At 39.3% G+C, this 14,048-nt stretch overlaps 1 protein-coding gene across 6 annotated transcripts in view; it reads left to right on the top strand.

The window, feature by feature from the left end:
- RIN2 (Ras and Rab interactor 2) overlaps positions 1 to 14,048 on the top strand; it is a 239,999-nt gene that overhangs the window by 192,206 nt on the left and 33,745 nt on the right. For all 6 annotated transcript variants that reach the window (XM_027840326.1, XM_027840328.1, XM_027840322.1 and 3 more), the window contains 3 exons: positions 4,529 to 4,721; positions 9,469 to 9,580; positions 13,541 to 13,613. In XM_027840326.1, the coding sequence (XP_027696127.1) occupies positions 4,529 to 4,721; positions 9,469 to 9,580; positions 13,541 to 13,613 (378 nt within the window). The remainder of the gene's footprint in view (positions 1 to 4,528; positions 4,722 to 9,468; positions 9,581 to 13,540; positions 13,614 to 14,048) is intronic.

Below are 14,048 nucleotides of genomic sequence, written 5' to 3'. Positions count from 1 at the left end.
CAGGAAGGGAGACAATTTGGAATTCAAAGTTTTAAAAACAAATATTAAAAATTGTTTTTACATGTAACTGGGGAAAAATAAAATAATACAAAAAAAGATACCAAAAAATAAGTAAATGTTGTCTTTGAACATAATTAAGCATGAAGCATAACTTTTTTCTATAACTTTCCCTTTACTCTCTAGTATCCTGGAATTCCTTATATCCCTAAGAAGCCCTTTCCATTTCTAGACTGAATTCCTCTTTGGGCTCCACCTCTGACTTTCCATAGTACTTACTTTGTCCACCAGGCTATAGAAACCTTCACCTTGGAAGCTGACTGTACGCCTGGACTACCTCCATCAACATCAGGGTCCCCCAGGATAAGCTCATCACCAGAAATCTCTTGTTTTAGCTTTGGTATTCACATCTCATCTGGAGCCTCAATTGTCTGTGCCTCTCTGATAGGACTGGAGGGTGGAGTTAAAAAACTCCTCCCAAAGTCCCCCTTATATAAAGGGAGGGCCAGGAATTTCCAGCGAACTCTTCATTTTCCACCAGTTTTTCTGCTCGGTTTTGACTTTACGAACCTGATATCCACGACTTGTACCTCCTTCCACCACTGGCTTTCTTTCAGCTTGCATTTCTGTTCCCAGCTTTTAGCATAGCACCTGGCACATGGTAAAAGCTTGGTAGATGCTTATAGACTGGCTTGCTAAACTGCTCTAATCAGAAAGGTTTTTCTTATGTTGAGCTGAAGTTTTCTTTTCAGGAGCTTCCTACTGTGGTTCTTGGTCTTAATACTACCCTGTAAGCATAAACAAAACAAATCTTGGCCCTCTAACATAAGAACTCTTCAAATACATGAAGAGAGTGTGCATTATGTCCATCCTGAATCTTTTTTTTTAAGCTCAGTACCCTCAGTTCCAGAATTTTGTCATGGTTTCAAGTCTCCTCACTATCCTATTAGCCCTCCTAAAACAAGTCCAGTTTATCCAGAATCTTACTGTTGATGACAAACCAGTTTCAGCCACAAACACAATTTCACAACAATGAACATTTCAGAAATTGTGATATCTTTCTAAAATGTCCTCAGTCCTTTTATTCTAACAATTCTGCTATCTTTCTAAGATGGCCTCTGTCATTTTGTTGTAAGTCTTATTATTAGGATACAACTCTATATCCTATTTTTGTAATAGTTTCTGCTGTAGAGACACAAGGATTATAAATTATTTAAGCATTCACTTTATGGATGGACAGCCTTCATAACATAAGCCAGAATATGTGCCCAAGTATATATTGCCAAGCACTTAGCAATCAATCATACTGTAAAAGTTAAGTTGTTTTTTGGGGGGAGGGCGGGGGGAGACTGTATTTGTTAGTTTGCCGTGTAGTTTATATGATGCTAGACCTGGAGTCAAGAAAAACTGTCAGGTAGTCAAATCTTTCCTCGGACATTTACTAGCTGTGTGACCCTGAATCAATTTCTTTGCTTCTTTCAGTTACAGTTTCCTCATTTGTAAAGTGGGCATAATAGGGCACTACCTCCTGAAGTGATTATGAGAATAAAATTAGGTAATAATTTGCAAACCTTAAATTGCCATATAAATGCCAACTATCATTATTATTATTATTATTATTAGTAGTAGTAGTAGTAGTAGTAGTAGTAGTAGTAGTAGTAGTAGTAGTAATCATGATTGTTGGGCATACTCCTTGATTACAGCAGTTCTCAGACTCTCTGAGTCCTACTGAAGTCAATAAGAGGTAAATTTTACACAGTGAGACTTTCTGTCTGGCTCTCACAGTTTCTGATGGAAATCTGAAATTCAAGACTAGCCCAGAATTATCACATTTTTCTCATCTTAGAGAAAAAAAAAAGCAATCAACATGAGTTGAAAATTGTCAAGAATTCTCATTCCTGCTCGCAGCCTGCTGCAGAGTAGCAGTGGTTCAGGTTCCAGAGAATCAAGCCTTCAAAGGAAGAGGTTTCCACTTGGGGCTTGGGATATACAATGATTTTTTTCTTCCAGTGGCTGAAATTCACTATAAACACAAATAACCAGATGAAGTTATCTTATAGAATATATATGAAAAATGCTCCTGAAAAAAATGAGTTATAAATTTAGAGTTGCAAGATCTGAGAAATGAAAGGCTGTGAAATTTCTGAACACAACTCCACCCAAAAAAGTGGGAGTGGAAGCAGAAGGAACTAACCCCAAATGCAGCATTTGGCAGCTTATGAAAGAGCCACAGTCATTTTAACTCCTAACCCTATTGCCTCACCTTTTTTGGCTTTGAGATGTTCAAAACAATATCCCTTATATCTTTCCCATTTTTTTCACTTTCCTCTTAAGTTAAAGTATTTCAGAGGTCATATATTCTAAACTCTCATTTTACAGATGAGGAAAACGAGGTCCAGCAAAGTTAAGTGACTTGTCCAAGGTCATACCGGTAGCAAGTACCAGAACAGGGTTCAAACCCAAATTTTGTGGCTACAAAACACCATACCATGTACTGTTAATAGGATAGGTACACCGTATAGTAAATTATGTTTTAATTGTTGAAGAAGCCACTGAAGAAACTTTGGACAGAAGTCAAAGAGTAAAATGTTTGGTCCCTGTCACCTCTGGTACATGAACCTAAAAGCTCTGCGGAATTCATTGTAATTTACCTTCTTGCATTTGACAGTCTTAACCATGGTCAATACTGAAGCTCATTGACTATGATCCTATTTGTATTGTGTGCAGACTACTTTCAGACTAAGGTGGTGGTGGTGGTGGTGTTTAGTCATTTTGAGTCATGTCTGATTCTTCATGACCCCTTTTGCGGGTTTTCTTGGCACAGGCACTGGAGTTTTCCATCTCATTTTACAGATGAGAAAACTGAGGCAAATGGAGTTAAGTGACTTGTCCAGGGTCACACTAAGAAGTGTGAGGTCAGATTTGAACTCAGGAAGATGAGTCTTCTTGACGCCAGGCCCTGTACTCTTATCCATTGTGCTACTTAGCTGCCCTTTCATACGAAGCTACATCCTGTGATTTTTCAGTTTTTCAAAGAAGTGTCAAGTCCTCTTTTTCCTTCTTACTAAATACAAATGACTTGGATAAAATCCAGAATTGGGAAAAGGACAGACAGCAAGTGAGGCCATATAAAGGAATATTACCATATAAATGACTAAGTTAACCCCTCGATTTAGACCAGTCATATTGGTCTATGGTACATAATTATAGGAGCAGCTTGTTAAACTGACGTAAGCCTAGAGTAACATCTTTAAAATTGGGAGGCTAAGTTAAACTTAGGAGCCAACAGAGCCTGACAGAAATTAATTGCTTCTAAGACAGATACATGTCCAAATTACTGAGTACAAAATAATGTATGAAGAGCAAAAGTTAAAGATGTTGACGTACTCTTCTTCTGGTGATATTTCAGATTTGACATTTATCCCAATAAGCCTGTACCTACTAAAGATAGAAGAGATATGAATGCCAGCATCGATGGAGGGCTTGACAGGATCTTCAATATTCTTCCTTCCTCACACCAACCACACTTTTTTGCTTCATTAAAGCAGGTCTGGTGTAATATTCATGCAGCTGCACACAGAGTGGCATGACAACAGTTTGTCTTTTCCCTCTAAAATATGCCAAAGACAGCATGGCATAGGATCACATGAGTGATACAATGTCCTACAGTGTGGCCTTTGTTTAAAAAATGAAACACAAAAAAAACTAGGTCCCTAAATGAAGGTTTTACTGATTTAAATAGAATAGTATTAAATAACTCTCCTGTTCAACATTCTTCAGTGGCTCCATATGATGCTAAGATAATAATAGCTCACATTTAAATAGACCTTTAAGATTTGTGACTAGGTGGCACAGTTGATAGAGCACTGGGCCTGGAGTCATAAAGATACAAGTTCAAATTCTCAGATACAAGCTGTCCTACAAGCTGTAGGACCTTGGATAAGTCACTTAGGCCACTATTTGCCTGAGTTTCCTCATCTGTAAAATAGGAATAATAATAGGACCTACCTCCCAGGGTTATTGAAAAGATCAAATGAAATAATATTTGTAAAGTGCTTAGCACTGTACCTGACACATATTAGGTCTTATATTTTGTTGTTCAGTTGTGTCCAACTCTTTGTGACTTCATTTGAGGTTTTCTTGGCAGAGATACTAGAATGGTTTGCCATTTTCTTGTCCATCTCATTTTACAGATGAAGAAACTGAGGCAAACAGGGCTAAGTGATTTGCCCAGGGTCACACAGCTAGTAAGTATCTGAGGCCAGATTTGAACTCAGATCTTCTTGACTCTAGGCTAAGCACTCTATCCACTTTGCCACCTAGCTGCCCAGGTGCTATAGTGCTAGCATTAGGAAAATAATTTGGCAGCACATGGAGGCTGTATTAGAGAGAAGAGAGACTGGAAGCAGATGGAACTAGTCTGTCCTCCAGGGTCTCTTCTTACTCTGAGACTCCAATAAAGAGTTTTGGCCTGAAGGGAAAAAAGTCATATCGCAGCCCTTTAAACACCTGTTTTCCCTCTCTCCTCTAGTATGGTGAAAGACATGGATAATGTCTGCCCCGAGAAAAAGGATCTGAAAAGCTGCCCCCGGGATTCTGGCTACGACAGCCTCTCCAACAGACTCAGCATATTGGATCGCCTGCTGCATACTCATCCCATATGGCTACAACTGAGTTTAAGTGATGAAGAAGTAGCAGGAATTCTCCAGTCCCAGCCTCCAGGGGTAAGCAAGAAAACTTAAGCAGAAGAACTTTTTATCATCTGGGTTATCATCTGGACAGCTGATCAAAAGGGGTTGACCCAGTGCCTTTCACATACTGAAGGTCCTGTGACTTCACAAGGGGGATGGGAATTTCCAGCATTCCCAGGTATCAACTCCAAGTCAGTAACTTCAAGTCTGAATTGCCACAGGTTCGTTGAGGGTGTGACTTAATCACAAATAATCACACAGCTAATGAACAGCTGTAGTAGAATTTGGACCAAGGTCTTCCTGACTCCCAAGTCTAGCACTTCATTCACAATACCACACTGCCTCAAACTTTGCATATAGTAGTCACTTAATAAATGTTTGTCTCCTTGGAAGTTCTTTGACTTTTTATTTTTAACCATAGGGTCCAATGTCAGGTTTATAACTCAGAGAGAATGATACTTATGGTTATACTTAGGTTAACTGTGAATCTTGTCCTTATAATGGAAGGTAATAGTAGCTATCTGAGCAGACAGCTAGGACTATGCAAGTCCCCACTAAAGAAGGCTAAGAACCCAGCAGGCTAATTAAGGTGCTATACCTGGCTTTGGCTTTAAAGGGGAATTTTGGCCCTGTGATGAGGGAAGGGAACAGGGAAGGCTGAAGAGCTAGTGCAGCTAGGTGGCTCAGTGGATTGAGCACTGAGCCTGGAATCAGGAAGACCTAAATTCAAATCTAGCTTCAGATACTTACTAGCTGTGTGATCATGGGCAAGTCACTTAACCTCTGTCAGCTTCAATTTCCTGGAGATAATATAGCACCTACCTCCTAGAGTTATTGCTAGGATCAAATGAGATAAAATTTGTAAGGCAATTAACATAGTGCCTGGCACATAGTAGGCACTTAATAAATGCATGCTCCTCCCCACTCTCCTTATTCCAGGGACTGAGTGTCTCATGACTTGGAAAAGAATGAGCCTTCTTCTGAGTTTCCCAGTTGTTGCTCTGGCATGAGGCTAACAATGCAGGTCAGGTCCCCAGTCTAGGGGTAGAGAGTTTTTGGAGATTATAGACCTTTTTTGTTATCCCCCTGCTAGAACTTTGTAACCTCTCTCTTCTTCTCCAGCCTGAAAATTCCTCTTAGTGACTTGTATTGCAGAGAATCACTTAGGGATGAAGGCTGGATTTTACTGTCTATAAAAAGCTGCAGTGTCTGGTCCTGCTAGAGTAATTTACCACAAATTGTGTTTGAAAACACAATTAGTTATCATAGTTGATTTAATCTTTGAAGGAAGTAATCCTTTGTAGCAGAAGATATTGTGGGCCTCCAGTTTGGGTATTATATTTCTTATCACAAATGTTGTAGATGCCTACACTTGCCCATGGGGTTGGTAGTTCTGTGCTGCATTCCTTCAAACAAGTGGGTTTTGCCTAGTTGTTAGGCAACATTGACCCTCCCTTTCCCTCACCTACAGCAGGTAAGTAAGGCTCGTGCACTCCTGCTGAGACTTGTGTGAGGAGTGTCCCTGGCAAACTGATTTTTCTGTCAGCCCTTCAGACAGATGTCTTTCTTCCCCCTTCAATATGGGCCTTGGTGAGCCTCCCCCCACCATTGGCATGCTGTGAGCTGGAGTGAAGGCAGAGGAAATATGTGTCAGAAATAGCCAGAGAATAGAGGAAGGCCAAGGGATATATTTCTTAGCAAAAGGAAGTGAATTGCAGAGAGGGAAAAGATGTTTGAGAAAATAACTCAATTCAATATTTATTAAGCAATGTAAGGCATTCTGACAAGTGACAAAAATGAGACGTCCCTACCCTTAAGATCTTATGTTGTGATGGGGGGAATCTTACTCATATGCCCAGAAGTCAATTTAGTGTAATAAAAAGTAATTTCAAGAGCCAAAGAAAATGAACAACTTGGGAAGCTGAAGATCATGAAAGGCTTTATGTGGGACAGGACAGACATGGGGGGACACCTGTGCAAAGTATAAGGTGAGAGCCAACTTGTGAAGGCTTGAAATTCCAAGCTAAAGATTTCATATTTATACAAGAGGTCACCGCTGAAACTTTTGAAATAGGAAAGTAATGTGGTCAGATCCTGTGTTTTAGGAATTTCAGTCTGGCAGACATATATAAAGAGGAGGAAAGTGATGAAAAGGCAGGCCATGGTGACATACTGTTCTAGTTTATAGGGGAGTTGTCAACATTGTTCATCTCCTAGCACTACTATATTCCTTCCACAGAAGAATGTATAGAAAGCCTTTCCCTCAAACTTTGAGAAAACCAATTCCCCTTCTCCCCACCAAAGTGCCCAGAATAGTGCAGGGCACAGAAAAAGCTTGTGGAACTGAAGACTGAAAACTGCTTTCATTACCACACATAAAAAGAATAACTCATGTATTTTAAGGTTCACACTTTACATTTTATCTCATTTGATCCTCACAACAACCATATGAGGTAGGTTCTAGTAATAGCCCCATTTTACAGATGAGAAAACAGGCTGAGAGAGGGTAACACTAGGCTCATACAGCTTGTAAGTTTTGGACAGGATTTTAACCGACCTTTGTGATTCCAAGTCCAACATTCTATCTCCTATACCACATAGCTGCCTGCATAGTAGATAGCACTTTTATACAGGTTTGCAAAGTACTTTCCATGTTATCTCATCGTAAAATAAGCCTAACCGGCTTGCAGCCCTGGCTGGTGGGCATGTGGGACATTTGAGAGGGGAGGGCTCTTAGTGGACAAGTATGTCTATCCATCACTGATGGGAAAGCAGCTGTGGCTCAGATATGACTTGGCTCTAGAGACAAGAGCTGCCACGCTGGCTTGGCAGGGATGGGATATAGCAGGTAGGTAAGATCCCTTGCAGTTTCACAATTGTGCCTTATTCTACAGGTGTGTCTAGCAGACACCAAATCTGGGTGAAACTGAGTGGGGGCGGGGGCAGTGAGGAGAAATGAGCACGATGTTCTGATGTTCAAGTAAGGGAAAATAGGAGGGGAACTTTCTTCTATTTTTTAAGGTATCTGCCTTTTGACCAAGTCCAGTGCATGGCAGATGTGACCTGGTCTGGTTTGGAATTTTCATAAGGAGAGAGTTAGCCGTAAACATCCTTAAACACCTTAGGGACAGTGCACTGATCCTGGTCGAAGGTGAAACTGCTTCTGAGGAGTTCAGTGACCTTTTGTGAAGCCCTGGTATTTAACCACTATCTAGTAATATAACTACCATCTAGAGCAGGTTCCCCACCCCTGAATTCTCGAGCCATCTGGATGGCATGGTGGACAGAGCTCTGGACCTGTAGTCAGGAAGACCTGAATTCAGATGCTTACTAGCTGTGTAACTCTGGACAAATCATCTTACCTCTGCCTGCCTGTTTCCCCATGTGGAAAATGGGGAACAGAATAGTGTCTACCTCTCAGGGTTATTGTGAGGATCAAATCAAATAATATTTGTAAAGGGCTTTGCAAATCCTAAAGAGATAGGTAAATGCTAATTATAATCAATCCCTGAAAGTCATTTACTAAATGGTGCCCAATTCATATGCCCCCTCTCCAGTGGCACAATATCTTGGATGCAGTAGGTACTTCGTAATGTTTATTGAATTGAAATTAACTGAAAACTTCTGTCCAATAGATGCCTCTTTCCTGCCATATGTGAGGGAAGAGAGAATTCATTTCCTCTCTAACAGCCCTATAGCTGCCTTCCAGCAATTTTTTGAGTCTACTTTGCATCCTATCCATCCTTCCTAGAGGTAGGCCTCACAATGACCCTGGGAGATAGGTCCTTCACATATTATCCTCATTATCCTAAGGGAAAAATTAACATTACTGGAGGCTGAGAGCATTTCATTTGTCCAAAGTCACATAGCTAATAAGTGGCGGAAACAGACCAGAACTCTGATCAGACTCCAGTGCGAAGGTTCTTCCCACTCCCATTAGTACCTTGCCATCCCGCAGTGACGCCATCTCACTCCTGACAACTGGCCACCCATCTTTTAGGAGTAACAAAGGAATTAGTAACTCAAATTAGGGAAAGTGAGGTATTTGTATAAAATGAAAGTCTACAGGATATTGGAAAAGTGGAGGGTAAAGTAGCTACATACAGAGGAAAGAGGAGAGACAGTTAAAGGATCAAAACATATAATATGGAGAAAAGACAGGACAAAAGGAGTTTGGGATTGTGAGGTAATGATTGTCTAAGGGTCAGAATCTAAAGTTGCATTTTTCAAAACACATATATGTACCTAAAAAGAGGATTTAGACTTTGGATAGAATTTAGGGGTTTTTCAAGAGAGATGTCAATGTAACTTTATTTTATTTTATTTTATTTTGGTTCAAACTTGTGAATTCATTGGTATGGGGAACTCCTAATTGGAAACTTCTGGAATTTATAATCTCAGGGAGGTTGCCTGAACCACTGAGAGGTTTAATTACTTTTTCCTGGATATAAAGCTTATATATCAGAAATCAGACATGAACCCCTCACCATTAAAAAATTACAGTGGGATAAACAATAATGACTGGAGTAAATCTTTCCTCTGCAACTTGCTTCCTGTTTGACCTTGGGTAAGTCACTTACCTCTGGTCCTGAGTCTACTCAACTATAAAATAATGAGTTTGGAGTAGATGACCTCAAAAGCTCGCCTATGAGCTGTATACATTACTAAGGAGCCTTTTAAGCCTCTCACATAAAAACTGCAGTGAAGCAAGCTACGTACAGTATGACCTTTGGAGTTTTAAGTTTTTAAGTGACAAAACTTTTTTCCCCCTCACAACTAGATCTTCCTGGTTCGAAAATCTTCTAAAATGCAAAAGAAAGTCCTCTCGCTTCGTCTGCCCAGTGAATTTGGGTCATATCTCAAGGAATTTGCAATAAAGGAAAGCACATATAGTAAGTAGCTGGTGTATGTTTTAGTCATCAGTTGTATGAACTCTGTCACCATTTGGGGGGCTTCCCTAACGTTTTTAGGAGAGGCTGTGAATTGTGGCTAGAGTATAGGATGGGTGATCAAATATTCCCAGATCTAACACTGGTTCGCTGCATGACTATCACAATATTTAACTTCTTTGTGATCTAAGGTGAAAGGGAGTTACACAGATGTTCTTGGACTGAAATCTGCCTCCCAATAAGCCTCCACTGCTCTTTGAAATGGTGCTCATCAAAAGTAGAATTCAACTCTTGGAGGTCTGGGTGGGGAATTAGCTCTTTTTCTCCAATTTCTTTTCAAGCTATTTAAGCCAGACAAGCTACAATCTCTTTGGTTTGTACTTATTGCTTATCAGGTATGTGAAGCCTCAGTATAGATCATCTTCACAAAAGCCAAAGATTTAAATAAAGAGAGAACAAATAGTTCCATTGATCTTCCAGACACCAGAAATGGAAAGCAAGATAGAAGAACAGACCAGAGAAGATTCATCTGGGCTGAAATCATGTGTAAAGTTACCAACCAGGCTCTAGTCCTACAGCCTTTTAGGTCTAAACTTGTCATATAGGTGTGGTCTCATCTTTCCACTAGAACTTTAGAAACCCTGATTCTAAAGTTTAATGCTATCCCATTGTTTGACCTTACCTCTACCCTTTTAAAGAAATAGAAGTTATTTTTTTCCTTTTTAAAACAGATTTTTGCTTTGATATCTTTTGTTTTTACATCACATTACCCCCTGTACTACTCCCACTCACCCTAGGGAACCATCCCTTTATACGAAGAATTTTTGAAAAAGAGGAAGAGGGGGAAATTTTTTCAGCAAAACCAACCAATCTAAGAAGTCTGATGTTATATACACTATCCCACCCCTGTTGGACCTTCACCTCTGCAGAGGAGTGGGGAAAAGTGCCTTCTTGTTTATCTTCTTTGGAACCAAGATTGGTCATTATAATTTTTCTTTTTCTCATTGATCACCTTGGGATGTTCCCCCAGCAGGGGTGTCTCTGTATAAAAGGTTGTTGGCATTTTTGTAACTTTATTTAATTCCAAATTGCTTTCCAGGACAGTTTGTACCAATTTAGTATTCCACCAATTATTTTAGTGTATTTTTCTTTTCACAACATTCCAACACTTATTTTTCCCATCTTTGTCAGTTTTCTGAGTGGGGAATCAAGTTATTTTTCTAAAGTTAATGGTAGAGATTAGAACACTCAGCTTCTGAGTTTATAACTTTTTTTTTGGACCAAATGACCTTCAACTTTGGCTGTGAATCAGCATGAGTTGTATAAGTCAAGTATCTTTTAAGACCATGTCTGCATTAAATATTGACATGCACAGATGCATGTGTAGTGTTATTACGAGCATAGATTTAAATGAAATAGAACTGATTCATTTATTATTAATGGAGACAGTTAGCAGATGTATTAGCTAAACAAATGTGATGATATTGGGCCCAATATAAGATGAAGGAAGATATTAAGTCAGTGTGTGAAGTTCACCAAATGAGCTAGTCAAGAAATGGCAGTTCTTACCAATTGTGTTATCATTCCCAATGTCCAAACAAATTTAGCCAAAAAATTCTTTTTTATTCCTACTGTAAATTAATTTAAAGTTGTGTAGAAGATACTAAATTATTGCTCTTTAAAATTCTATCCTGCTGGCAAGAGATTCCATGATACCTCATTTTTTCCCAACTAGGTTTATATGGCACAAAGTGGAACAGCAGTGTACTCCATGACACTTTCCCATGGGTTTGATCAGGTTGACTAGATAATCATCCCTGGAAATGGTCAGCTCTCTTCTATCCTATTCTAAAAGCAACATAGATCTAGAATAACCAGGATTTACTTTATGTGTTGTGATTTGAAAGCTCTCTATAGAGTTTCTTAACATAGGGTCTGTGAACATTTTTTAAATGTATTTTGATAACTATTTCAATATAATTAATTTCTTTTGTAACCCTATATATTTTCATTTATGCATTTAAAACTATTATTCTGAGAAGGGGGTCCACTGGCTTGCATAAAGTGCAAAAGAGGTTTGTGACACCAAAAACGGTTAATGAACCCTTACTTTAGAAGGTCTCATACCACAAATTATTTATTCCTCCAATCCGTGTGGAAGTCCTAAAGTGCTCCCAAACTCCATTGTTGGAGATTCATCTCTTTGTTGAAAGCACGCTTTGCCCGTTCGGTGTTCTTCTCTTAAAATGTAAATACGTCTACAAGAGTAACAAACATGATAAATCATTAATATCTTTATGGATTAGTTTATCAGAAGTCAGTCTTCTCTAGGGGGCAGCAGGTGAATAAACACTGAACACTTGGGGTAGAAAGAAGGAAGGAGAGCAAAAGATACAACATATAAACTTCACCTTCTTTATTTGCTTCATCTTTAGAGATGAAAACATTACTTAGTTGTACCAATTCATGGTCACTGGGGGAACTGGTTGCAGTTTCAGTGACCATATGGCCATAATTCCAACAACAATAAGGTATCACTTCTTTTATAACAGGCTATCCCTGACTCCCAGTGGACAGATCTTCAAGAGCAAGCATTTTATTTGGATGTTCTGTTTGGAGAGGGACAAAAGTCACCTCTCTCAATCTTAGTCCTCCTAGACTGGCTTCTTTGAAACTTGGTCTCCCAGATGGCCCTTTGAGGAAATGTGGGTGTCATGAGAGTGAGAAAGATTTGAGCTTGTTCCCAAACACTATGACAACCAAAATATTTTCATTATGAAACATATTTCCAAGTCAAGTTGACAATCTACCTATTTTAAGCAATATTTGGCATTTCTAAACGTAATGCAACAAAAGAATTTGGAGAGGCTCTTCTAATTCTTTATAAAGGGATATGACATAAATTGCTTTTGGTTATTTGGAATGTTGTTGGGGGCAGGGGTTTTCCTAGTCACTAACTCCTAAGAATCTAGGATAATTTTCAGAGGGATAAATGAATCTGCATAAGGGAAGCATTTGTCCTCAGTAGTTGTACTATTTCTACCTCCTTCCAACCCTATGCCCAAATACTTTTACCCACCAAAACTCAGTTTCCATATAGTTCTTTGCTATTGCTTAAATGAAAGATATTTTCTGTGAAAAGGAAATGTTGTCATAGAGAATTATTTCACAATATATAATCTGGGTAATGTGATTTCCTAGGACTTAAGCCCCCTCACTGCCTTTCTCAACTCATCTGTAAAATGAAGGTGCCGAACTATTTCTGAGGTTGCTTCCAGCTCTAAATAAGTCTTTGATCAGACTGTATGATCCTGTGTTCCATCTTGGATTCAATTATATTTCAAACGTTTTCCAGTAACTTGGAAGTGTCTCTGTTTTGAAGGCACATTAAATATGTGGGAGTCTGAGTCATTCTCACTGAGTTCATCAGATAACTGCTTCTTCAAAGCTTTTTTGATGTCCCAAGAGCTTTAAAATAGGCCTTTAACAAAACTTGGGGCATTTTTGGCCCTTCTGAAATGAGCTTTGAGAAGCATTGCCAAAGAGCCATGGGTCCCAGCCGGCTCAGAAAGAGTAGAGGGGGTTGGTACATTCTCTGTCATGTTCTTCTGACCTTGGTCAGCTCCTCCTTCTACCCCATCTTTCCATCTCTACCTCAACCTTGTTTTGTTAGTAAAAAGTTGTGCAATTGAATCTGTTTTGATCTGTTTACCAAGCATTAGAACATGTGCTTGGAATGGAAGGCTGGAACTTCATGTGGCTAGATATTGTCTAGTCTGTTTCTGGCTGACACACATAGTCTCCACAGTTGGTTTTGATTAACTAAACAGTAGTTTGTTGAAGATGGCAAAAGCAGTCTTTCTTACAGGGTACAACGTTTAGAGGGCTTTTGTATGTGAGCTTTACCCATTTTCAGGGGGCACTTTGGGGGACTGACCTGGTTTCTTTCATCTCTCTTTTCAGCTTTTTCCTTGGAAGGCTCTGGGATCAGTTTTGCAGATTTATTCAGACTCATTGCCTTCTACTGCATTAGCAGGTAAGACTCTCCTCATCCCTCATGGTCATGAGTAGCATCAGTCAGACTGCCGTGCATGTGAGACACACTACTTGAGCATTGCCTGGTTATTAAACAGGTTAGGGTAACAGCTGTTCAAACATGTTAAATGCCAGTAGAAGTCATTATAAATATGTCTAATAAGAAAGTCTGATCAGTTCTAATGAGAAACTAAATTGCTCTCCCTTGGCTTCCCAAAATGTAAGTTCCTAATATGGTGCTGTCATAAGGGACTTTTCATCACTCTAAGCCTTCTTTAATTTTACCCATGAGAACCAAAAGGCAGGAAAACCAAAGGAGATTGGAATGAATGATATCAAGATGTATGTTTAAAAGTCCCTGGTCCATTTTTGACTACTGTTAAAAGATGGAAGTCTTTCTTCAAATGTGGCTGTACTTTAGGGGAATTTGATGCTC

The sequence above is a fragment of the Vombatus ursinus genome, unplaced genomic scaffold (assembly GCF_900497805.2).
Source record: "Vombatus ursinus unplaced genomic scaffold, bare-nosed wombat genome assembly UNPS02014841.1, whole genome shotgun sequence".
In the NCBI taxonomy this organism is placed as follows: domain Eukaryota; kingdom Metazoa; phylum Chordata; class Mammalia; order Diprotodontia; family Vombatidae; genus Vombatus; species Vombatus ursinus.
Note: the sequence above shows the minus strand (reverse complement) of the source record. Positions and strands in the feature narration are given on the sequence as shown.